The sequence below is a fragment of the Vipera berus genome (assembly GCF_964194415.1).
Source record: "Vipera berus genome assembly, chromosome: 8".
Classification (NCBI taxonomy): Eukaryota; Metazoa; Chordata; class Lepidosauria; order Squamata; family Viperidae; genus Vipera; species Vipera berus.
Window position 1 is genome coordinate 571,257 of NC_138211.1, and position 26,215 is coordinate 597,471.

The 26,215-nt window shown below is 47.7% G+C and overlaps 1 protein-coding gene across 8 annotated transcripts in view; it reads left to right on the forward strand.

Annotated features, from left to right (window-relative positions):
* The window catches only part of SIK3 (SIK family kinase 3), a 46,619-nt gene that overhangs the window by 4,908 nt on the left and 15,496 nt on the right, over positions 1-26,215 (forward strand). The window contains exons 1-7 of one of the 8 annotated variants that reach the window (XM_081334136.1): positions 9,172-9,291; positions 9,879-10,247; positions 21,491-21,607; positions 22,017-22,080; positions 23,788-23,949; positions 24,461-24,585; positions 24,751-24,874. In XM_081334136.1, coding sequence (XP_081190262.1) covers positions 10,245-10,247; positions 21,491-21,607; positions 22,017-22,080; positions 23,788-23,949; positions 24,461-24,585; positions 24,751-24,874 — 595 coding nt within the window. In that variant the 5' untranslated portion in view covers positions 9,172-9,291; positions 9,879-10,244. Of the gene's footprint in view, positions 1-2,966; positions 3,043-9,171; positions 9,292-9,878; positions 10,248-10,417; positions 10,491-20,519; positions 20,859-21,490; positions 21,651-22,016; positions 22,081-23,514; positions 23,689-23,787; positions 23,950-24,460; positions 24,586-24,750; positions 24,875-26,215 lie in introns of those variants that run through there. The other 7 variants (XM_081334137.1, XM_081334135.1, XM_081334140.1 and 4 more) reach the window with 7 other exon arrangements.

Here is a 26,215-nt window from a genome sequence, read left to right on the forward strand (position 1 = left end):
GTTGTTTACCTGTCTGTTTGCTCCAAGTTCTCTGGAGGAGCCTGTCATTTTCACTGGTGCAGCAAGAAGCAGCTCAGCATTATGGGTCTTTTACTTAGCCTTCCTGAGAACCATCAAGATTGCAGGCATCTTGGTGTCTCAGTGCTCATCAGCAGTTTTTATTGTTCTCCACAAAACAAGTATATAAATTTAATAAAATAAATAAATAAATAAATAAGTGCAAACTAACACTTTCACTACCACTAAGTAAAAACCAAAAGGCACTTCAGCTGGTGTTTTGTTTAGTGTAAGCCTTCATTGCTCTCTGCATAAAATAAAGGAAGGGAGAGGAGAGGAAAGAGAAGATGCTAAGCGTGACGGGGGAGACACCTAATGTAGAGTGTTGTTCTGTGTGCAGCTTTTCAGAATCAAAGTAATGACATTCACCCTGGAACACCAGGGAAGCATCGCTGTTGTTTTTGAGTTACATAAAGCCCCTGAGCTGAACTCTGCTCCTGATGAATTCAGTGACATATCCATGTAGTTTTCTTGGGAACACCATAATAAGCAATTGACTTGCCATTGCCTTTTGCCATTATTTTCCCCCCCCCAGGCTACAATAATGGGATTTCCCAGTAATCTCTGTCCGAGTACTAATCAAGTCCATTCCTGCTAAGCCTTTATATCTTACTCCTAAAACTCTTCACTGAGTGACCTTGTCTAGTTGGCAGGTCAGCATCTAGGTACATACAATGCTGTTTAGATAGTTTATATGTTAATTCTCATAAATGGGATCAGTCTGAGCTGTTGTAGAATGCGCCTGCACATGGGGAGGAAAAGTATGTGTTTTAAATCTCGACTGTGTGAGCTAAGCAGGATGTTGCGCATAAGTCCTCTCCCTTCATTGGGGCTAGTCAGGTTTGCCTGGTCTTGCTAACCAAGCTCAAAGCTTGGGTTAACAGGGTGTTGCCCTTTCCTTTTCAAAAGGTTGCCTGCCATAGAGTGGGGCCAAATGCTTTTGGGGATGAAGGTCTTCCATCTTGCTGCTTGAAAGCAGACCAGGTGCCGCCCAAGGCTGCTCTTCAGGAGTTGGCTGGTCAAAGACTGAAGGGGTTTGACACTACAACTATGAAACAAGTTGCAGTTTTCATCCCAATTTTGAGTGTAGTGTGATTGCTGAGCAGCTGCTATGGTGACCTCTGCCCACATTCACTTATTTGTCTGTAGTAATGATTTACAACTGGTTGTAGAGGTTTTTGGGAGTATGTCTGTCTGTGTGAACTGAAGCCTCTATTCAAAAGCAGATAAATACATCCCCTCTCCCAGGTAACTGCAGTGGACATAATTGGGAAAAAGAAAGGCTGAGCTCTATTTTCAGGACTCTTTATCTTCTGTTTTGGAAGAGTGTGTTTGCCAATTTAGTAGAGAGTACAGTTTCACCTGATACTCCTAGAGGTATATCTGTGGGCTGATCAGCGGCCCTCCACATGCTTCATCAGCCAAGGGTTTTTTCCTTCACTGAGTGTTCTTGTAAGGGGAGTCTATTGGAGGAAATTAGTAAATTTACTTGAGAAGGAAATAGTACCTTGATTTATACTGAAGGGGATTACCTGGGTGTATGCAACTGTGGAACAAGCTATTTTGGAGATATGTGTGAAATCTGTATCAGTGGAATAATTGCATTGGCATTCTTCAGTTTAGAAGTGGCACGCAGACAACCGGAGTGCTTTAGATTTTGATGAAAGCAAATTTGAGTTGAAGTCCCGTGGACCAATGCCTTTTCATTTAGGTTGGTGGGTGAAATTTGTAGTCGGATATATTTGGAGGTCCTGAGGCTGCAGAAAGAGGACAGGTGCTGAAGCAGCAGTGAGTCTCAGGCACCTGGAACAAGTAAGTGCCAGTCAAGCAGGGAAACTGTGTGGACTGCAAAACAAATGCCTCCCAGCTTTCACCATGGCAACGAGGGTACCTGTGGCTTGGGGAGGAGAGGAAAAATCCAATAGGGTAAGTTGGGGGGGGAGGCAAAATGGGAGGCTGGCACAGTTTTGAAATTGCTTTCATAGCCAGAATCCCCTGCACGAGGCGAAGCACTTTATGCTCTGGGTTATTGGAAGATTCGGAATGGGATGACTTCTGCAGGGACAAAAAATGTGCTTCCAATAGAAAAGAATGTATGTAGCCACCGTGACCAATGGCAAAGAGGGATTTATGATCCAGAATTTCTAGAGGCAGCAAATTCTACAACTTTTTGAAGTCTTTTTCTGAAGCAGATGGAAATTGAGGGTGCTATGATAAATACAGAATATTGATTGCATTTCTTGGATGCAGCCTAGACTGCATTTGCCTTGTCTGCGGCCGCATCGCGCTTTGGATTACATTCATCTTTTATTTATCTCATCCTGTTCATCCTGTTTTGATTCACCAAGATGCACAGATCACTTATTTATTTATTTATTTATTTATTATTTATTATTTAGATTTATATACCGCCCTTTCCCGAAGGACTCAGGGCGGTTATGTATTGATATGTATTGCTTGCCACTGTCATCTGTCTCATTCCGCCGTCATTACGCATCTGTTTCCCATCCAAAGGAAGAACTTTACCTTTGTCTCTGCCGGAATTCTTCCTTTTGGCATCTTCTCACTGTGGGGCCCATGAAAATCCTGAAACTTGGTACTGGCCTCTAATGTGTTTGCTTTTCCTCTTTGTAATAATAATAATAATAATAATAATAATAATAATAATAATAATAATAATAATAATAATAATAATAATAATAATAATAATAATAATAATAATATTTTCTAATATTGAAGAGTGCAAGACCTAGAACAGAGGTCCTTTATGGTATGCCCCCTGACCCCCTTTTTTCCCTTGACCCAGAACTGTTGGTGTGTGCGTGCATGTGATAATGATTGCTCAACCAGTTCTGTATCTGCCTAATGATATTAGAGTCCAGCCCACATTTTGTTGTTCTCTTTCTTAGGATTTCAAAGGAGACTCTTCCGATGCTTTGCTGAACTTGTGATTACATCCCCGACATTCTTTTGGTCAACTAACAGGTTACTCTATCTAAAAAGCAGATCAGCTTGTTTGGCGAGTCTTGTGTTGTTGTTGTTTTAATAAACATATGCTGGCTTGTGCTAAGATACCGTGTCTTTTTAAAATATTCAGAAACCGGCTACTTCAGAGGTTTGTCCAATCCCTGCCTCAGCCTGCCTAGTCTCTTGTGGCCCTGGCCCTCTTTCCTGCCCTTCCCCTCCCTGGGCAGATGGGGGGGGCTGCTCTTCTTCCAAGGCTCTTCAGGGAGGACAGAAAGGAGCCCCCCCCCCCCCCGACTTCCACCTCAGGGTTGTGGATTTGGCCGCGGGTGCTTAAGTTAAAGAGTTGTAACCATTTTAGTATTTAACTTAGTTTGCTGCTTCAAGTGGTCAGTTCCTCTGTCCTGACCCACTTGAACAGGGTTCCCCTTTGGGGAGAAATCCAACACAAGTAGGAATTGAGGTGCATTGCCCTTTCTTGGCCACCTGTTGCCATCTTCTCCGGACAGAAGGCCCATCCCTTCCTTTCTCTCTCTCCCAGTACTATTGCCAACTCCCCACCCTCCTTTTCCTTACATTTCATTTCCCTTGCACGCCTTTGTTCCCTTTGTGCTTTATTTCTGCAGATACCGTACTTCCTTAATGATCCCACCCATCTTCCATTTCCTATAGATACCCCTTTTATGTCTGTGCCTGAGCAAGGGTTTCCTAAGCTTTCCCCTCCTCACTTTTTTTTTCTCCTCACGGCAGTGATATGCGATTGTCCTTTTTGGAGAAGCTTCGTGGTCTTCTGTACTTTCCTCTGCCTGAGGATTCTCTCCTGCCTCATACGTCTTCTTTAAGGCTTGCTGAACTGGGCTCTTCCCTCGTAGAGTGTGCAAGTACAATCCTGTCCCAATGTCATTTGCTGTAGCATTTGTGAAATCCAAGGTGATAAGATGACTTTCTCCCAGGTACCTGTTGTTTTCACTTGCCCAGTCCTAGGATAAGACCTAGGACAGCAAACCTCCTTGCCTTTTTTTTCTTTGGTGTTCTGGAAAATGTGAACAGTTAGCAAGACTGAGCTCTCCCTAGTCCAACATCCTCACCACTCCCCCACACCAGCTCTTATCTAACAGTTCCAAGAACTCTGAACACTTTCCCAAATGTCCTGAATTTATGTGTATGTGTGTGTGTTGATTATTGTGAGAGTGTTCAGCCTTTTTTCAGACTGCAACCCATGGAGGAACCAGGAACCGTTTCAGAACCTGATTGCTTGGTGATAATTCTCATTAATGGCAAGACTCAGCTAACCCCTCCGTGGTCCCTGACAGGTGGATTTATGGCTGGTTTGAAGTGATGCTCAGACCGTTCCTTAACAAAGTGGAGGGAGGTTTGGGTTGAGACAGCAGAGGAGTGTCTCTTGCAATTGCAAGTGTTCTTCAGTGTTTTTACCTGTTGTTTGGGAAGGACTTTTGTCACCTTGTGGATGGGACAGTTTTACAGGCCTGGCTACTATCTGCTTGGGACCACCAGACAACTTCAGATTGGAAGCAAAAAATACTTTCCCAAAGAAGGTGACTCTGTATTGTTGTCAAGAAAATTATATGGATGTGTCCGTGAAATCACTAGGAACCTGATATTGACAAAGGATTGGTTTAAGATGTTGTATTTATGCAGGCAAGTAATCAAGTAGACATGTATCGGATGAAGGAAAGCTGGCTCCGATTGTTTTGTGAGTAGTGATGCTCCTCAGTTCTAGGAATCTTTAGCAGAAATATCTTTGTATTGTTTTCTCTGTAAATTTGAAACGATGTTACCGTTCAGTCTGTTCCGATAGGATGAGGGAGCAGGCTGTGTGAAATATAGATCTGCATCAGGGGTGCTAAACTGCGGGGTCATCAGGAAACTGCGCCCACCCTATTGCCAGCAATGGGGGAAAAAGCTCCACTGTGTCGTGCGATGTCACGTGACACGTCTGATCTATATAAATGGGTATAAGGACTCAGAATGCTGTCGAAGGCTGTCACCGGACAACACTGAAGTGTGTTACGTCTTCCCAGATAATGTACACAATCCAAGGCAGCCCTGGAGTTGGAGGTGCCTTCATTCTTCTAAGAGAATGATGATGATGATGATCCCTGTATTCATGAACGGCATAGTCACGGTTTCTTGACCAAGCCAGAATTTTCTGAATCCAGACCCTAACCCTGTCATAAAGAAGCAAAAGGAATTTTGTAGGGCCTGAGGCTAGCTGTAGGGCAGGGGGGGTGTCCTGTTTCTGGCCGTACTGATCACGGTCCGAACGGCTGGAACTGGATAACAGAAGCCTGATTCTTTCAGCTGGCTGAAGCGCCCTTGGCTTCTCTTGCAGGGAACCAGCAGCCAAGGAGGGGTGCAGTGTCTTCGTAGTACATCATTCCCCGCTGCCACCTGGACTAGTCTCCCTTCCCTCTAAGAAGTTGGGGCAGGCAGCCTGAGCTGGCAGCCATTCTAGTTCTTGACCGTATCACCAGGCCCAGCTGCTGTGGTTCCCCAGGCTGCTCCTTCCTCCAGGGGGAAGAGAAGACCCTCCTGGTGGTTTTCCTGGGGCGGGGGGGGGGGAGGTGGTTCTTTAGTAGCTAGGCTGCCAAGTCAGTCAAAAAGTACCTTGCCTGAGTACCTTGCCAAGAGATAACCTGTTATCTGGTGTCCCTTGTAGGTAGCTCCCCTTGTCTCCTCATAGCAGCTGGATGCAAATCTGATTCCCCAGCAACACACCCCACAGACCTTGTGGGTGGGGGGAATGTTTTTTCCCAGGCTGTTCCCTGCCGGGGGCAAAGCCCTTCTCGGCCAGAGGCCACCCTGGCCTGCTCTCTTCAAAGACTCAGAAGGGTCTTGGTTTTTTATTGTTAATTTTAAAAAAGCCAGGAATGTCCTTCTCTAGTCATGAGTATTCTTTTCTTTAAAATAAAACTTTTTTTTAAAGTCATATTTTCTGAAATGCTACAGATTCCCCTATAACAAATATCCCACATTATAATATTGTGAATAGAGCAATGGACGTTTTTACCCTTTGATTTCTAGAATTATTCTCGCTCACAGTAGAATTTCCCAAAATAAGGAAAGGAATTGTATAGCCAGAGAGGCCTGTTGGCAATTATCACGGTGACTGAGCTGAATTTGTGCTGTGAATTTTGATTGTGTGACCACAGAAATGCTTCAATGACTATAACTTTGAGGACTGGGCACGAGCACCATTTGTTTAGTGCCAACGTCACTTCAAATGGTTTCTGAACAAGCAGTCATTATGCGAGGACTACCTGCACGGTCTTTTGTTGTGGTGGTCTGACCAAAATGGATGGAGTTCATGGTTTCCTGAAAAAGAAGAAATAAAGATGGGGCAACAACCTAGGAAGCCTTGTAAGGAAGATAGGGTGGAAGTGAAGGTAGCTTGCAAGGACTGACAGATACAGAGCATAGATTTATCCCCTTTTTCCATTTCTTTGGCTTATGATATCCGTCTTCATTTCAGTCAGATGATGTAATGTGACTGCAGACATTTAAATTGCCCTCTCCCAGGCACTGCACTGGTATCACCGTTTAAGTTAAATGCAGCTGGGTTGTACGATGGAGGGCTCAGGCTGGGAAAGCTGGTGCCATGGTTTCTTACCCCAAGCAGGGAAAGAGGACGACCAAGTGTGATCAGGGTCTGGCATTTCCTCAGAAGCAAAACAGACGTATGTAACAATGGCGAAAGAGCAACTGGTCCCTATTACATCCTCCAGAACACCTCACCTCCTCCTTCCTGCTCAGGTGCATCCGCTGCTGTGAATGGCAGCCTCTGGAACCTGCAGTTCTCCTCAGAGTGATCAAGATGCCACACAGCGCTGGGGCATCATCATTTTCTGCACAGCAGAGACGGAGAAGTGATGCCTGAATCCGATGCCTAGGACGATGGGCATCTTTGGCTGTTTTCCACTTGCAGCTTAGGCCTGGGATGCTTTTCTGATGAGCTTGTATCATTTTTGTAGTTTCACCCTATTCAAGTTGCAACAGGAACCAGCAATTTGGGAGTGTCAAGATCCTGCATTTGGGCCAGTTGCAGATGTTTTCAATTTTGACAAAGGCTGGCTGGCTGGCTGGCTGGAAGTAGCGAGGGGGACTGTACATCTGTCTGTGCTAGTCTCCAGATGAGAGGGAGCCTGCGAAAGGCAAAGGTCCTTCCTTACTAGTTGTATAAGGATCTATCTAATGAAGGTCACTAACATTGGAAAAAGAATTTATGTACCTTTTCTGAAGAGTGCATCTTGCATTTGCTGTCCATAATAAATAAAATAAATAAATAAATAAATAAATAAACCTTTATTGTCAAAGTACAACATGTGTACATTGAGATTAGCTGAGCCTCCCCCCCCCGTGCTCTCTCCCCCCAACACACAGTGACAACAAACCCTCCATCCCACCACACCATGTGAACCCACTACACCACACACCTGCCTCCCAAGTCAATTCTGCATAAGATTATGTCCCATTTAAAAGCCTAACAGCCCACGGATAAAAGCTATTTTTCAGCCTGTTGGTACGGCTGGCTATATTCTTATATCTCCTACCGGATGGTAGGAGAGTAAAGAGATACCGTCCAGGGTGTGAGTCATCCCTGAGAATCTTCCTCACTCTTCCAAGGCAACGAGCCCTGGCGATGTCATCCAGTGGTGTCAGGGAACAGCCCACAATGTCTTGTGCTGTGCTTACTACCCTCTGTAATACTTTCCTATCCGCGGCTGTCAGACCAGCATACCAAACCACAATACCAGTAGCTGGGTGTTTAAAACTGGACCATGTGCCAGTTCAGATATTTTCTAGCCCTGGTCTCAGTTCGTGATTATCACAGAGGTTGTCTAGCCCACCGAACGCATAAATCAAAGGTAGAGACTCTCTGGCTTCCCAAGTATGCCTTGGGCCCAGACCCACACCGGCCCAGTCAGCAGGGTCAGTTCTAAGACACGAAGATGGCCTGTTCTTGGGGATTACTGAGAGTGGTTCCCCCATCATTTCTGCTAGCTCCCCCATCCATTTGGGCTTGGAGATGCGGATTTGCTTATATTAGCCAAGTCCTCTTCCTTGTTTATCCTCAGGCAGAGCTCCCCCCCTCCTTCCCCCAGGGGCATCAGGAGGGGAGTTTTGCCTGCTCACCATTGTCCATCCCATGTTCACAGATTTGACCCTAGAGCACTCTAAGTGGAAATCTTTAGGCTCTGGCTGCTAACGCAGGATCCATTATTCCCTCCTCCCTCCCAGTAGCGAATATTATTTATGAATAATAAACAGATAAGTAATAAGCCTCAATGAAGCAAACAGTGTAATATTGGGAGAACTGATTTCTGTTAAGATTTTTCTATTTGAGGAAGACATTTTAATAATGCTCTAACTAGTCACGTCTTTATCACTTCTTGTGCCACATGAAGTTGAGAAGGGATTAAGAAAACAGGTTTATATACTTTTGAAATAAACATGTATCTTTAAAAACCTGAGTGATTAAAATGTATGGGGAGTAATGACATCATAACACTGATGTGGCTTCTCTCTTTGGCGTATGTGTTAAATCTCCCCCCCCCCAATCTACAGAACTGCAGCCCCTCTGTGGCCCATCAGAAAAGTTTTGACAATGGAGAACCCAAACATGGGTCTTCCCAATGCCAGAGAGACAAGAACACAGTTTCAGGTAGTTAAAGCTTGAGCTGAAAGCGTGGTTTAAAAGTGCAGAGCGAGTAATTCGACCGGTTTAATAATAATACAAAAGGAGGAACTCTTTGTGAATCCGTGGAATAATTGCCTAGCGTTGCAGTCGGAATAGCAAGCTAACACCTGACATTTAATTTCACTCCGGAGACCGTGTGAAGAGCCGTATTTGAAAACAGACCATTTTAGCTCTGTCTCTGTAGCGGCAGGAGCTGGAATGGGGGGAGGCCTTGCCATTAAGCAGCCTCTCTTGATTCTCCTAGGAGGTGATCCGTCATCTTGCCTGACTCGTGGGGACCATCAGCTGTACTCTGTTGAGATTGCAAAGTCTCTGTGTTTTTGTCTTTGTGTTGTGTGTCCTTGCGGGTACCCAGACACTCACCCTGTGAATAGAGGCTCAGTCTCCTCCGTGCGCAAGCTTCTCTCTCTTTTTTTAGGGCTTCAGACAAAACACACGAGAGGGAGCAGTTTTCCAGCCTGCCCAGGGTGTGGGAGCCGGAAGGTCAAGGGTGTTCAGCTTTAGTTTGCAACACAGTGCAGTGAGGTTGAGACTGACCTGGGCTCTGCTTGGTGAGTCTCCTCCCTTCCTCGTCCTTTGGCTAATTTGCCCCCTCTGTTCTTCAGTGCTGTGTTGTGGGGCTGGCAGCAACCCTCAGCCGTGGGGGTTGTTGGGTGCGCTCTAGGCCTCTCCCACCTCTGTAGCATGGAGGGGTAGATCCAGCACTTCAATCTCCTGGTTTTTCCTTTGCAGTGATGGAGCATTCCTGCCAAATGAATCATTGTTACTGTATAGAGCTTTTCCTGTAAACATGTTAATTTTTATCGAAACCTCATACAGTAGCAATTTTTAGCCTGTATCCTGGGCTGCTGTCTTGGCATAAGTAGAGGACAAATGGAGGTGGCGTGTGGTGTGGGGGCTACGGCTTGCCCCTCGGTTCCCCTACATGTTTCAGGGCTGAGGCACCTTCCCTTCTGCAGGACTTTCTTGAGGCTGAAATAATTCTTCCTGCCCTCAGCGCAGCACCTGCAGCCAGACCTTTCTTAAACAAAGAAGGCCAAACATTGTGGGGGGGAGGACTGGGTTGGATGTCAAATTCTGGCTGATATGATGATTGTTGCAGGAACTTAGAGCTCACCCTGTCCCTTTTGTCTTGTAGCCTGCTTTGCTGATAAAGGAATATTTCAGCCTGAGGGAAGAACAGAATGGAAAACTCTTTGTTTAACCTTGAAACGAGGCTCAGTTTTGCACATGAGTCTGTATCGGACAGCTTGGCACCAAGCGGCACTGCCAGATGTTCTCCTGTATTCTCTGCCAGTCTAGCGCAGGGAAGTCTCATTGTGTCTGCAACTGGCCTGGCTTCAGCTTTCGGGAAATGCAGAGCTGAAAGAAAGGCCGTTGGTCCTGACATGGGCAGGCAGCAGCTGAGGATACCGATGCCTCCTTCAGAGGCTTGTAGATCTGGAGCGTCCAGGCTGACCTCAAAAGCCTTGGAAACAGCACCGAATGAAGTTGAACAACTGGAATGGTTTGTTTTAGCCAACCACTCAGCCTTAATTTTTTTCTTTTCTAAGTGATACCCATTCCTTCTAATGTGTTGTTTGCAAATCATTCATACACGTGTCAAACAGCACTGGGCTGAGCCCTGAGGCAATCGACTTGGTTCTGCTCTTCTTCAGGTTCACGTGAAGCCGTTGATGAGATGCCGGGTCCTGGTGATTTGTCTTTGCCTTTCAAAAGTGCCAAGCAATCTTTGGGTGGGCCAGAGGAGGTGACTCTTCTCTCTCTCTCTCTCTCTCTCTCTCTCTCTCTCTCTCTCTCTCTCTCTCTCTCTCTCTCTGTGTGTGTGTGTGTGTTTTTGCAGAGGATCAGCTGTGCGGCCCTGAGCTCCTCCTGGCAGCCTGGCTTTTGCCCCGGGAAAGGGGATCTTCTCTCAGTAGCAGCCGAGGCATTTTTGGGCCTGATGCAATAGCTCTGGTGGTTAGGACAGCTCAGCCAAGCATCCCTGGGAATGGCGCCTCCCGCCTTGCTCTGCCAGGAAAGGGAAGGCATTTCCTCTGCTGCAGAGCGGACGTTGTCTGTTCGAGGGCGGGTCTCAAAGGACAAATCAGCTTCAAATGGTGGAGGAGAAGAAGATGGATTTGCAGTTCAGGTTTTTAAAAAAGCCCAGAGCGGAGAAACCCTCCAGCAGCCACGCCGCTTTTGTCCTTACTTTGGAAGCTTCTCCTGGGCAAAGGGGAAAATCAAGGATGGTGAAAAATGGGTCGCCAGGGACTCTTCGCTTCTGTGCTTGCTGACCTCTTTTTCTGGCCTAATTGTCTCTTTGATTGGAGGACGCATTTCACCTCCCCCGAACCACCCTGGTGGGTGGGTGGCTTTTCTGTGGGCAGGCTCAGCCTCTCCTCTGACTGGCAGCAGGGCCCTCTCCGGAGGACAGAGGAAGACGTCCCAGGGGATGAGTTGGGCGGCCTGGAATTCCCGCAGGCTCCCTCCTTCAGTCTCCTCAGCGTCTTAGGGAGGGCCATCTGCGTCACTCTCTTGAAACTCCAGCCACGGTGACGATCTTAGGCGGCCTCTGCTAATTGGCTCAGTGCCTGCCCAGCACGGAGCGTCACCGTGTGGGAGGAGAGCTAAGCTGCAAGGCAGGAAGATCTCGTCTTCTTAGTGGGTGACGACGCTTTGGGAGCCTGCAATATTTGAAGAGCCTCTGCAGAGCTCGTAGCCATCTCCTTTCAGTCCTGCAAAGGGGCTCCTGCCCCAGGGACTGCAACTCCAGTGCTGCAGTGAAAGTGCCAGACAGGGACCGGCCTTCCCTGTGCCCCCCTCGGCAAAATGCTGGCCTTTTCCAGTTCTGCTCCGTTGCAGTTGTAGGAGAGGTTTTTTGAGCAGCTGCAATTCAGTGCATCAGCTATCCTAACCTTTGGGCACTCTAGATATGAAGTATAGCTACACCAGAAGGAGCTGCTTTGTTTTTTTCGCTGGTAGAAATTGCCAGCGTTTTAACTTCTTGGAGTTAAACCCACAAACGTCACTGGCTAATAAAGGATAGAGCCTCCTTGTGCTTTTCTGACATTGCATTCCTTGGACGTTTTCTTCTTTTTAAAATATAGTAACAATAAGGTAACTGTTTCCAAAATAATTACATTCTAAGATGTTTTTGTTCAGACAGAAGCATATTTTATCTTAAGCAGGGAAGAATAATTATGGCTAGTAGCTGACAGGCTTGACTATGGATCCTTAGTCAGTAGTTCACAGATCTCTGGACAGCTCAGAGGCTGCTTCCTAAAGGTTGGCACTGAAGGAAGCAGGGTGAGGGTGGCAGACTTGGCTCACAGGATGGGAACAGCCCTTAAGGGACAAGCCCGCCTGCGGATGTTATAAACGCTGGTCAAATGAGCAGGAAGCTGGCAGACACGAACTGTTGATATAACCAAGGTCCTCAAGGTGTCGTCTTCAGTAGAGACTCTGTTAATCTTTCCTAACTTGTTGGCTCAGTTGGACTGTAGTTTGTGGAATTCCCAAGTAGGTTGGCTATTTGGGGGGAAGGAGGCTCAGTCAGACCAGCTTGATTATGACTGTTGTTTGTCTTGCTCGGTTGGTGTGATGTGTGAACCTTTCTATTCTATTATCACATTCTGGTCTGTGCAAACCAGGCCACTATGGTCCGAAAGATGCTTAGAGTGATGCCACACGATGCAGTGTTTCAGTGGCACGTTCTGGCCAATAATGATATCAAGCCAGAATATGGACATAAATTACTGTCGTCACAGGGGTGATGAAAGTCCTAGCAGCTTCCAGATGTTTTCTGGCAATCAGCAGCTCCTTGCTGGCTGATATCAGCCTGCCTTGACTGCACTGTCTTCATCAGGGTGTGCTATGGATTGTAAAAAATGTGCAGTTTCCCTCCTTACAGGAGTGTTACTTATGGATGTACTCTGCCTGGGAAAATGGTGAGTTCAAAATCTGCATGAACTTGTGAGAAACCACAATTAGTTCCTCAATGCAGGACACATCAAAGCAGAAGTGAGACTTTTGAGAGGAAGAAAATGACAGCTGCAGAGGTGTGTTTGCAAGGGGCATCTGCCTTTTGAGTTAAGCTGTGTAGTCTCAGAGGTCTGCTTGTAAGTTGTGGATGTGGAAGAAATTGGCAAGGTTAGGGTTTGAGTCCAAAATAATCTTAATTCACTCTACTTATTTCTGTCCAGGCTGTCTGGACCCCATGAGTCTGTGCCAACATGTTAGTTAAAAATGGATATCTATCAAAACTGCGTCCCATTCCTGAGCCTTTGGAGACCCAGGCCTGCATTCATGTGCACAGAGCAAGGTGCTGGTTTGGCATAGAATGATAAAAATCGGGAAAACTGAGCTGGGCTCATATAAGTGTCAGAACTAAGTAGAAAAGGGCCTGCTTTTGTTTTAATGCAGCCAAGGGTGTTCTTGAAAGCAAGAAATGGGAAGACAGGGAAGGCGTCAGCTCCAGGTTAAAGAGGGCCTTTTGGAGGCCTCTGCAGGTAACCAAAAGGCTCCCCAAGAAGTCACTGTGCAGCTTAGGTCACCCAAATTTGCTTCTGCTTCTTCCTGGTTTCCATAGGAACTGCTGGCTGATTGCTGCAAATGGCATAGAACATGCTTGTCAGAAGTTAATTTGGAACGTTCCAGATCCCCCACAGTAGCACACATCCACATCCTCTGAGGTAATTTGGGTCCTAAAACCCAACTGAAATTGATGTGGCTAGGAGCACCTGCCTTCCTTTGGCCGAGCCGGGATTGTTAGTGAGGGAGTTGGGGGCTGGTGCCGTGTGCTCAGGCTCACCCCAGGAAAGGCCAGGTCGAATGGACTCGGGAGAAGACTTTCTCCCAGATGGCCAATTCGTATCCTGAGAAGAAGTGAACCAGAAATGAGGGATGGGAACTTCAGTGAACAAACATGACATAGTGGGAAAAAAATAAAAAATGTATCCGCAAAGTGCTTTGCAAAGTAATCACTAGAGAAGGTAATAAAGATCATCCTTAAAATTAAATACATCAGAAACAAGAAAGCAGATAGGGAACAGCTTGAAGACAATGTATTTATCATGCCTGAATAAATGAGCTGAGGCAAATAGCAATCATACCGAGTGAAATTCTAAAACATATTGACCCATTAAACCAACAGATTGCAAAGTCCAGATACTGTATATCCATATGTTGAAATAGCAAATGTGCAACGTGCACATAAGATGCTAATTTTAAAAATGGACCCAGGGGAGTTGAGAAAGTTAGACTGGTCACCCAAAGGTTATGACTAAAAGAGTGAAAATAATTATTAAAGAAAAATTGCCGAGCTTATAGATTTAGAAATATTGCTGAAGAATCTACATTTCTTCTATGAAGAACATTTCAGAATTCTTTGAGAATTCTCTCCAGGTGGATGATTCTGCATATGTTGCTTATATAGTTTTCAGAAAGCCTCTGGCAAAATCTTTAATCAAAGATCTTTTAGCACAATTAACTGTAATGTGATAATAACTAAGTTCTTCTGTGGAACAATAACTGATTTAAAAAATGGAGTATAAATGACAATTCTTACATTGAAGGTTTATGATGTCTGCTTTCAATGCTTCCTCAGATTTTTTGAGACTATCATGAGGTAGAATAAGGTGACCAAGTTTCCTGAGAACATAATATTATTGGTGCTTCAATAAAAAGAAGCCACGAAGAGAAGAGCGTCAGAAGTTCTCTCTCCAAACCAGGGGAGTAAAATGAAAATAGAAAGCGCGGTTTAGAATAAGCAAGTACAAATTGATGCACATTGGCATAAACGTTCCTGAGTTCAATTAAAAGCCTAGTATTTTCTGAGCTGGCAGGAAAGGGATGCGGAAAGAGGCTGGTTGAGAAGCTTTAGCCCAACTTGTTGGGGTGTCAGATTTCCTGTTTGGAATCTTTGGGAAAGCGACTGTGGCAGCAGCTCAGAGCCACGTTTTCCTCTTGGCAAACTACAGCTCTTAGCATCACACCTCACAAGCATTATGGAAAAGATGCAGAAGGGGCCAGCCAAGTTAATACCGGAACTAGAGAGTTCTTTTTCTTTCCTCTCTTGTAATATACTAGGATTTGGAAACATTGTGGGACTCGGTGATGGGAAATTTATGAAAAAGAAATGCTTTCTCATACAGTAGAAATGTAAACTCTAAAATTACTACTGGTAACAAAACATCGGGGGGCTTATTGTTACCATTGGCAATTGCAAATATGCCATTTGCTAGGAAAGTGTAATTGCCTTTATGAGGTTCCTGTCTGTTCAGCCCGAGAATGTGGTAGTCCGTTGTCAGAGTCCGAGGGCATTGACCTTTGAATCCTTTGTGTCATTACAATATATATTCCTTTTAAAAATTTCTTTCTGGGAAGGAACTTTTCAGTGAAGATGGCGCTTCTCCTTTTTTCTAGCTTCGGTGTTTAAAAGATGCTATGCTTTTGCACATATATATCTATAGACAGGACAGTAAAGGAGATTTAGGTCCAGATTGCCAAGCCGGCAAGGGATTCTTGCTCAACATATTTAAGTTAAACCAGTATAACATGGACATGCTTCTGCCTCCCGGCTTCCTCTTCAGACCAAAGGAACCTTCAGGTTGAGAAGCTGCTGTTAGCAGCCCCCGCCAGTCACTTGGTTTCCTGGCTTGAGTGGGGTAAAAGGAGCAATTAGATGCAGTGACAAATTCCTCTGGAAGGGATTGCCGGTTGGGGTGCAGGCCAAGGCATCCCACGCATTTTCCTCCTGAAAGTGATCCGGTTTAACCCTTGCGCTTTGGGAGGTACCAGCTAAATCCCGGGGCCTGCAGCCCAAGAGCACACCCTGGGACGCGTCCCAGCTTGTACATCTGAAGGGTGGCGGGTCCTTTAGTCGGCTTGGGTGTTGCAGAGCTGAGCAAGGAGAGGAGGTCTCTCAAGCAAAGGCTGCGTCTGGCTTGAGATGAATCATTCTCCTGAGGTGAGAATGAAAATGCTTTGGATCATCCAAGTAGAACTGGCCAGAATCTATAGGAAAAGAATAGGTTTAAAAATTTTGCTGAAGAATCTATATTTCTTCTGCAAGGAATGTGGCAGAAGTCTTTGAGAATGGATTTTGAGGAGCACAGTATTAAAATGTACCAGCCACCCAATAAAGTTAAATTCATTGGAAGGAGAAGTCAGCTAGAGAGGTGGTTGGACCTTTGGATGAGAAGGAATTAAAGACTGACATATTCATGCATGTGTTTGGACTCAAATACGCGCGTGTGTGTATATAGAAATAAAAAGCTCTCAAATGCATGTCATTTTCGAGCAAGGAGTCGTGAGGATAAGAAAGGACTTGGTTGGGGTAAGAGATCCTGGGGAGTGGCCCTCTCTCAACGGTTGGCAAAGGAGAAAGCAGGGGGGGCCCAGAGCGGAGGCCACCAGACCGCCTCCCTCCTTCGGGATGGGACAAACTCCTCGTGGCTTACAAGGGCGAGATTGCTAAGAGAGGCAGGCCCAGCAGAACCGAGGGGAGGCCCCCAGGAGGCCTTCGGTGATATCAGCGGTTTGTCAATCCTCCTCCTGGCGATTCCAAATTGACACTATTTAGTATAACACAGCCGCCAGTCTCCGAGGAGGCTGCTGTACAGATTAGGCCAAGGTTTAGCCAAGGCTGTCGTTCCTTTCCCCTTTACCTCCCCCACCCACTTTATCAGCTCTGTTCCAGTGCTATAATCAGGGCGACACCGGTCACAGGCCGCTCGCTTTGTCTTTCCTGCCCTTTGGCTCCAGGTCCCTGGCCTAGGGGAGCCTGGGACCTGGGTTCAGGTCAGCAGGACCATTTCCCAGGAGCCCTGGCCTGCCTTTGAATTCTTCTGCTGCTCCGGCAACCTGTCACTCCTCGGCTGCTAAGCAACTTTGCGTGGCATTTCAGCTCCTCACTGATGCTGTGCCAGAGCACAGCAGCCATCCTGGGCTCCAACTCCATTGGCACCTCCTGTCGAGTGATCTAAGAGCCACGTTCCTTGAGAGAGAGGTTATCCAACGGCTGGCAGACTGGCTGGCCTGCTTGGCAGCAAGGTTGCTCCTGCTGGCTTCTGCTTCAGGGAAAAGTGCAGAGGCTACTTGGTGACTTCATAGCCTCTGTTTTATGAGTACACCTTGTGTTTATTACATTATTTGATCACTGAAGGTTTGGCAATTGAACGTGGTTAGATTTTAGTTTGACTTTGTTTTGGCAGTTGTGTCATACACACTCGCTTGATTTTGTGAAATACGTTTTCTCGCAAATGGTTAAATGCTGCCTCTCTTCCATCACAGCCCTGTTCAGTCATTGCTGCCTTTATTCTCCAAAGTGGGCGACTTCTGCAGCTTTCATGGCTCTGATAACTGCCAGGTTCTTCAGTTCTCAAGAGGTTCTTCTATGAATTATCTGCAGCTTTTCCCAGGAACTCTTCAGGGCCACTCTTCCCATTTCCTCCCTCTTTAACAAACTCCATTTAAGTTCTTTTTTTAAAAAAATCCCATTTATTTCCCGCCCTTCTCCGAAGACTCAGGGCCGCTTACAATCTAAAGCACAAATCAATGTGCTTAGCAATAGCCTTCATTCTATGTATATGCCTGCTTATTAGGGCTTTTGGCCCCCCCAAGCAGCATTATTACAAAGTCAGCTTAATTGCCCCCAACAATCTGGGTCCTCATTTTACCTACCTTGGAAGGATGGAAGGATGAGTCAACCTTGAGCCTGGTGGGACTCGAACCTGCACTAATTGCAGGCAGCTGGTGTTACTTAAGGAGGCATTAGCCCACTGCTCCACCAAGGCTCTTATTCCCTGCTTCCAATAAGTTAACTGAAAGAAATTCCCGTGAATGAGATTTGGACAGTTTTAACAGCGTTCCGTGCGCCTTTGGCGTCATGCTGGCCAGATGACCACGGTGACGTCCTCGGACAAACGCTGGCTCTTCGGCTTTGAAACGGAGATGAGCACCGGCCCCTAGAGTTGGAAACGACTAGCACGCATGTGCGGGGGAACCTTTACCTTTACCTTTAACCCTATTTTACCAGTGCTGACAGACTGTCAAGAGAGACGTACATTCCACTCCCTAATGCATCTTAAAAGTTTTCCTAATTGCTAGGTGAGTTGATCAGGGTGCTTCGGCCAGCTGGCTTCCTTCGGTCGGCCTGGCCTTTTGCAGGATCCTCTGCCCCCACACCTGTGTGCCCCTCTTTTTCTTTCTTACTGAGAAGTTCAGGGCTGCATCCATGGGAGATGGTTTTCGTCTCCCTGCCCACGTGCCGTGATGAATGCGTGGGTACATGTGTGGGAAAGCAGCTTGGAAGACAGAACAGTCTCGGTTGGATCATCATCTGCTTTCTGGGTTGTGCTTCCTTGATGGAAGTGCTTGAGTCACCCTCACAGGCTGCCTCCATTCAAAGGAGCTTTCCTGGGCAGCTGCGTCCAGCAGGAGACACCTGGTTTGTCAGAGAAGCAGCCTGGCTCAGCAGATAACCCAGAGGTTGCCCTTCCAGGAATGAGAGCGAAAGGGAGGGAAGGAGATTTTGCCCCCCCCCTCAGTGATGCCCTTATTGTTGAAATCTCTGCAAAAGAAGGGTCACCAAGAGGCAGTGTGAAAAGCAGCAGTTGTGCTGCCTGGGAAGGGAGAGAAGGAGGGGGGTGGGGGTGGGGGCAACAGTAGGAGTGAGAGGAGGCGGGCAAGGGATGCCCACAAGCCCAGGAGCAGCAACTGCACAGGGAAGGTGTCCGCAGGCCTGGCTGGATCTGGGAGCCGATTATAATCTCTTTCTCTCTCTCCCTGCCCTGCGCGGCTGCTGCATTTTTGTGCTTTCAGCATTCAAGCCAAAGGAAGCTAATTCACCATTTCTATTTCCACAGCTCCTAGCAGCGCTTTGATGAGAAGCCGCATGGGGGCTCTCAGGGCCAGAAGGGCCAGGCTGGGTTCCCCGAGAGGCCCGGGGCCTTTTTGCAGGGGGCTGAACCCAGGCAGAATGGGGGGCCTGTCGTGCTAATTGGAAAAGAAAAAACGGGGATGTATATATGTATGTATGCGTGTACGTATACACACACAAGCACAGACAAACATACATGCACATACAATGTGTGTACATGCATGCATGCATGCATACATGCATACATATATACATATCACTACTCATAACTCCCAACTGCAGTCCGTTGCCACTGTGAGCTTCATGCGCCCCCCTGGACCATTTCCTGGCATGCCAAGAGTGGACTGTGGCACAGGGATGGGCATCCGGCCATTTGGCGGAGACCGCTGTTGATTGCCGCTTATTAAATTTAAATCCCGCGATGCCATACTGTGTGTCTATATTGAGTTGAGTTTTGCCCGGAGAACTTCCTTGGCCAGGCTGCTTTGGGTCGCAGTCCCAGCAAAGGCACCCAAAGATGGTTAGATTGTGCGTGGTTTTTAGGGTGGCTGCCTGCATGTGACCCAAATCTGAGAAGAGCCGGGCAGCGCTCCTGATCTAGCGGGCTGCCTGGCCCGGGAACTGGGAGCCAGGCGAGGGTGCCAGAGTTCAGGGGCTCATTCTTGCCGTGGAGGTATCAGCAGTGCCACCTGGTGGCTGCCCACGCAAAGACAGGGAACGGATGGCCGGGATGTGCTGGGCCCCAGAGCCGTCGCCTTCCCGACCAGTCTGGGTGATGTTTGCAGTTGCAGTGGTGCACAGAAGCATTTGAATCGCGCAGCTTGTCCAAAACCTGCAGCCTGACTGTGTGGAAGGAAGGGATGAATGGAGCCAGGAGGAGGCAGCAAGAGAGATTCTTCATCGTTGTGCTGCCATCCCACAGTTTACTGTCTCGGATTGCTGATATGAGCTTCGGTTTATGAAGTGGCTATCAATCCAGTGGGAAGATTGGTCGGTGTTATTATCCTTGTAGTCAGAGTTTCAAGAGGTGTTTAATATTTGGACTGAAGGATTTCCCTTCATTGTCTTCCTTTGCTGTTTTGCCAAGGGAGAAGGCAGGGTGTAAATTAGATGAATAGATAATTGAGTAAAGTCGCGTTCGAGTGATCTTGATTTCCAAAAGCTCTGCACGGAAAGCCTGTAATTTTGGTCAGGACGTCAACTACCCAATGGTTAACTCGGTGACTGTCGCACTAGCGAAGCATATTACGTTAGTTTGTAGCACCCTTCCAGATCACAGAGCTTTTTTTTTATTGAAAAGTTTTATAAAAGTTACAATATTATCCCATCCCCAACCCACCCCTAAACCCCCCTCCCCCTCCCCCACTTCCCAAAGCTGATTACAGGGTTACAAATATAATCATAATCTAACATTAACCAACTATATAAATAACCAAATACATAATGCACTTTAACCCGTCTATAACATAATCAGATCACAGAGCTTTCTTGAAGGGGCTCCAGGCACCGCATCCTCTGTGTGTGAACCTTCCGTCTTTGGGGTCTTCAGCAGATCACCGCAGGGTGACTCTCATTGTCGTGTGCTGAACCTTACTTTATTTCTCTGTACACCGCCCTGAGTCCTCCGGGAGAAGGGCGGTATGTAAAACAAATAAATAAATAAATAAATAAATAAACATTCCCCGGGTGGTGAGAATTTCCTGACTAAGCAAGCTTTTTTCCAGCTCTGCCCTTGCTTCTCCAGTGAACAGAGCTGCCCTCTGTTCTTGTGTTTCTGGAGCAGCAAGGAAAGGATCCCTCTTCCCCTGAAAAGGGCCAAGTAATCATGAGAGCCCTGAGCAGGGAGGCAAGAGAGATTATGCACCGTTCTGGGACAGCTGCTGCAAGGGGCTTAAGTAGGAAGAAAGAGCTGATGGTAAACTATTTTGCTGGCTGAACAGCAAAGCAGAGAGTTCCTGTCCTTCTTGCTCCCAGCATTTGCACCAGGAAAGTGGCACAGATTTGGGCTTCGTGTGGAATTGCAGTCTCCATGGTGACAGGTACCCAGGCAGGGAAGTAGGTGGCTTCAGACACTGGAGCAAATGTCTCAGCAAGGATCTGCTGGCATGGAGTGGGACAGGCCCCTTGGAAAACAGCAACAGTGACCGAACAGTGGGGAGAACAGCCAGCAGCCTGATCAACAGCGATTCCTCTCCTGGGCTTCCGGCCTCTGTTCCCACAGCTGCCTGCAGAGTTGTTGCTGAGCTGGGCAAGGAGGTGGGCTGAAGAATTGGGATTTGTAAGAACTTAGACGAGGGTGGCCTTTGAGCGTTTATTTTACTATTTTTATGTTATGTTGGCTCTCAGCTTTCCTTTGGGAGCTCTGCTCAATGCACTTTGTATATACTCTCCCCATTTCCCCCCTGAAAACAACCTTGTGAGGTAGGCTGGGCCGAGAGAGGTGGCATCAGCAGAAGAAAAGGGAACATTTGGCAACCCATATTCTGCAAGTGGTGCTCAGAGATCTTCTGAGCACAAAACTGATAATCAGGGGACAAGAGCCCAGCCTTTGAAGGGGGAGCAAGCCTGAAGGCTTGTTGGTTGACAACAGAGACAGGATGGAGGCACAAGGGTTGGAACTTTGCATGATCTTGCATGAAATTTGCATGATCTTCCTCAAAATAGTAAATTCATGGAAAACCACCATTCAGAGCACAGTTTATAGAAAGTCTCTGGCATTTCGGTCGTACGTTATTGAGAATTAGAAATAAGTCATTCACTTCCATAGACCAGCTGTTTTTCTTGCTGTCAGAATGAATCAGACAGCAAGGAGCAGTATTTCTCCTCTTCCACCTTTCTTATTCTGAGATTGGGTTTCATACTGACTGCTCTCATCTTTGCCCTTTCAGGTCGCAATAAAGATTATTGATAAGACTCAGCTGGACGAAGAGAACCTCAAGAAGATTTTTCGAGAGGTCCAGGTGATGAAGATGCTGTGCCACCCTCACATCATCCGATTGTATCAGGTCTGGCGGCTGAGTAACTGAGACGGGGACAGGCAGCATGTTGGTAAAGACTGGGGGTGGGGGCAGGAGGTGCCTCCAACCTTTGGGCTCCTTTCAGTCCAAAGGGAACCTCTGCATGTCAATGGGGCGGGGGGGGGGGGCTCTTGGAATCTACAAGGCTTCCTGGGCCTTTTGGCCCCCACCGTCAGTAGGCCTCTTGCTGGTTCAGATGAATATAACGATTTCAGAGTGAAACAGTTTTGGTGGGGCGTAAAAGATAATCATAAAGCATCAGTCTGTGTAGCCTTCGGTGCCTCAACCACAGGGAATCCTGTGGATTCCCCCCCCCCCCCCAAAAAAGAAGCCCAACTGGCGGAGGGTGTTTTGCCCTGATCCTGTCCGTATCAGCGGCTGCTTTGTCCTCGTGCAGGTCATGGAGACGGAGCGAATGATCTACTTGGTAACCGAGTATGCAAGTGGAGGGGAGATATTTGGTAAGTTCGTTGTTTGCCTTATTCGACCAAATAATGTATTTGGTCAACTCTGATAAGTAAAATAGCTGGCCCTTTTGCTGACCTTTTGGCTGATGCTCTTTGGTTTTGGAAATTTCCGCTGCTGCTCATTGCTGTGGAAGAAAGATTGGTGAGCTCTGGTGCATTTGGATAAAAGAAAAGGAAGCGGGATAATTCTGAGGGGCTCGTCACAAGAAAGGACTCAAAACGTGAAGACTTGGGAAAGTGACAGCAGGTGCAGGATGTTGGCCTTTGGTGCAGGTCAGCTGCCAAAGTAGCTAGACTTTTCCCCGGGCAACCCAAGCGGCCCCCCGGGGCTGTCCTGCTGACTTTCCCAGAGCACTACAAATCATCTGGCAAGGCAGGTTAGATGCAGGAAGGCGGCCATCCGGCCAGTTCCTTTCGTGAGCAGATTTATTTTTAACAGGACGCAGTTGCAGCAGCTGCGGAAGACCCAAGGGGACGGCAGACCTGGACCCTGAGCACCCAAAGGGCCCTCCTTTTCTTGGGCCAGAGCCCTGCTTGGCCTTCGTGTGTTATTGCCCTGGATCCCAAACAGCAGGCAGGGCCAGGGCAAAAACCAAATTAAAGTTTAAATATTAAAATATATTAGAATCAAACCCATTTGATGTGGTTACTCCCTATGTATTTCAGCACTCTCATTTGGGATCACATTAAGTCCCATTTTGGCAGCAGCCTCTTGGGAGGGGCTCTGCAGCTGCACGGAGGCTTTGGAGAGCTGAAAGCCAGGCCCCCTCTTTGCAGGGCAAGTTGCCAAGATGAAGAGCCCAGGAAAGCATCTCGGTGGCCGGGGCGTCCCCTTCCTGCTGCCAGCCCCAGGGCCTAGCCGGCTCCCACGGGTCCAGGAAAGCCAGAGCTGCCGTTCTCTCCCTGGCTCTGTGGGACCCTCCCAGCCCCCCTTCTCCCCCCCCCCAATGTGGAGGATGCCCTTCCTCACCTGCCATGCTTTGCCCAGCTCCCCTTCCCCTTAGGCAGGCAGACCGAATGTGCTCTGCCATTCCAAAGAAGTTCTGATTATGGTAGGAACAAGCATCAGAGTGGGGGGGGGAGCTGCTTGAGGGGTTAGGGTTAGGGCCAGGACGTGTCTCCCACGTATCTCCCACAATCTCCTTGCATCACAGTGGCAGCTTTTGCTTACCCACGGCACGCTAAATGGAGCAGCTTGGGTGCTATTGTTTCTCCTGGGGGGTGGGGGAATCTAAAATTACAGCCATGCCTTGTGAGGCCATCCTTCTTGGGTAGAAAAGTTTCTCTTCGGCACTCCCTCTTCTCCCCAAAAGCCTTGGCAAGGCCGAGCCTGGTCATGCTGAGGAGCCTCCGAAGCCGTCAGGTTAGACAGAGGCGGCTCCAGTGCCTGAAGGGCCAGTAGGCAGCCTTGGGGCTGGGCTGAGAGCATCCGGCGGGGGACATTTCTCCAGAAGGAGGGAGGAGCCCTTTGCTGCAAATCTGTCTCGCTCTTTCCCTTGACTGCGCTGCAGGTGATTTGGGAGGAACTGTACCGAACCTCAGGAGAGCCGTTTGCCCCGCCAGCAGTTTTGGCTGGCAGTTACACAGCGTCTCCTTCCACAGGTGGCCTAATAAATTTCCCCACAGGTCACTTCCTTACATCTCCCATCATTCACCCAGAATAAACGTCTAACCAGCTTCATTCCTCCCGGTCTCGTTCAGATCATCTGGTGGCTCACGGACGAATGGCTGAAAAAGAGGCTCGGAAGAAGTTTAAGCAGATAGTAGCAGCTGTGCACTTCTGTCACTGTCACAATATTGTCCACAGAGACCTGAAGGCCGAGAATTTGCTTCTGGATGCAAATCTGAACATCAAAATAGCAGGTGATCCATTGTAATTTGGACTTTCAAAAGGTTTCCTGGCAAAACAGGTGGATTGGGAGGCAAAGGAAGTTCAGAAAGGGAGAGTGATTTAAGGAACAAACAGTCCTTGCAACAGAGACAGCAAAGTGGGATTTGGGGGGAACGGCTGCATTTTCTGACAGCATATAATTATTTAACCTGGTTGAAGCAGGAAGAGAAGTGAAGAGATCTAAAAGGATCTCCAGACTCAAATCAGTGATATTACGCTGGCAAATTCAATTCAAATTTCAATACCAAGTGAAAATCACTTTGGGGCAATGGGGTCTGGATCACCAGTTCTTGATCCGGACAGGGACCTTGGGGGTTGTGGTGGAGAGCGAAGTGGAAACCCGTGGACACACAGGCATGACAACGGCTCTGCCTCCTGCTCTGCCCTGCTTCCCCTGGGCGTCAGCCTGCTCTTGGGCTGCTGTACAGGACATTAGGAAATAGACAGTTTGGTGGGAAATCACAGGCCCTTCTTCCCTTCCAGATTTTGGATTCAGTAATACCTTCACTCCCGGCCAGCTATTGAAGACCTGGTGCGGAAGCCCCCCTTACGCTGCACCTGAACTTTTTGAAGGGAAGGAGTACGATGGGCCGAAAGTGGACATCTGGGCAAGTGGCAACGGCGTTTTCTTCTCTCTTGGGAGTGGCCCCAAAGGCATCCTTCTGTTCAATAAGCCAGCAGTCACAGCGGGAATCTTTGCTTTGGCCTGTTTAGGGGTGGCCTCCCTCCACTGGCCATCTACGAGGGAGTCTCAACGCCCTCTTCTTTTGCAGAGCCTCGGGGTGGTGCTGTATGTCCTGGTGTGTGGGGCCCTGCCCTTCGACGGGAGCACGCTGCAGAACCTGCGGGCAAGGGTGCTGAGCGGGAAGTTCCGCATCCCGTTCTTCATGTCAACAGGTACGGAGCCCTGGAGAGCGGCTGGGCCCTGCCGGCGGTCTGTTCGGAGGGTGGTGCCTGCAGACGAGCTGGCTTCTGTTTCCTTGTGTCCATCGGGTGAAGCAGCAGGGCCCTAAAAACCTTGCGCCCCAAAATGGGTATCACCTCACACCCCCTACCCATTATTTGAAACGTGGAGTTGCCCTTTTGCTTGCAGAATGAAGCAGCTGCCTTTGCTTCCTCCCAGGATCCGAAGGGGCTACACTTTTGGACCAGGCACAGTTAGACTTGGAAGAGGGTACAGTTTGTGAAAATTCAGAGTCCTCCAAATAGCCCATTTTGCTGCAGAAACAGCTGTGGCAAATTGGCCCATTTGAGCCTTCTTGTGCCTGGCTGTTCTTTGCTCTCTTTCTGCTTCAGTGGGAAAGTCAGGCAGTGGTTGAGGCCAGTTCCAAGCTGCTGTTTGCACCGAGGACCCCTGCCTGCCCCAGAGTCTTCCCCCACTCTACTCCCCCAGGTGGGAGAGAGGGAGGAGGCCGTGGTTAGTTTTTCCAATGCTTTTTAGGTTTGCAGGAAGTCAGACACCAGGAAAGGACTGACCTGGGGAAATGTTAAAGCAAATTATTTTGATGCAAGCTTGAAAATTGTCTGTGAGACTTCCCTGCCTGCTTCCCCCCCCCCCCCCCAATATGAAAGGGAATCTAGGCTTCCCTGCCAGTCCCTGGCCTTTCCTCTTCCTGTGAGTAGGAAGCCATTATCTAACATTCAGTGGGAGGAATTTAGTTCTGCTACCTTAAAATGATTCTGTTAGGCATATGGTGTTAGCCTACAATGTTGGGTTGAAAATATATTAACCATAATGCTATGTCTTTAAGATGTTAATTGGCCAATGGGTGTGTAAGTGTTCTCATGGCCATAAGAGGAAGCTAGGAACGTAGCTTCTTTCTCTCTCTGAATTCACTGCTCTCTACTATTACTGTTTTTGCTCTGTTACCTGAACTGTGTATTGACCTCTGGACTGGTAAGAAGACTTTGTATTTTGGATTACTCCTTGGACTGTTGCTACTGTGTATGACCTGGACTGTTTATTTTTGACTGTGCATTTTTATTCTTAAGGTAAAGGTAAAGGTAAAGGTTCCCCCGCACATGCGTGCTAGTCGTTTCCGACTCTAGGGGCCGGTGCTCATCTCCGTTTCAAAGCCGAAGAGCCAGCGCTTGTCCGAGGACGTCTCCGTGGTCATGTGGCCGGCATGACTAGACGCCAAAGGCGCACGGAACGCTGTTACCTTCCCACCGGAGTGGTCCCTATTTTTCTACTCGCATTTTTATGTGCTTTCGAACTGCTAGGTTGGCAGAAGCTGG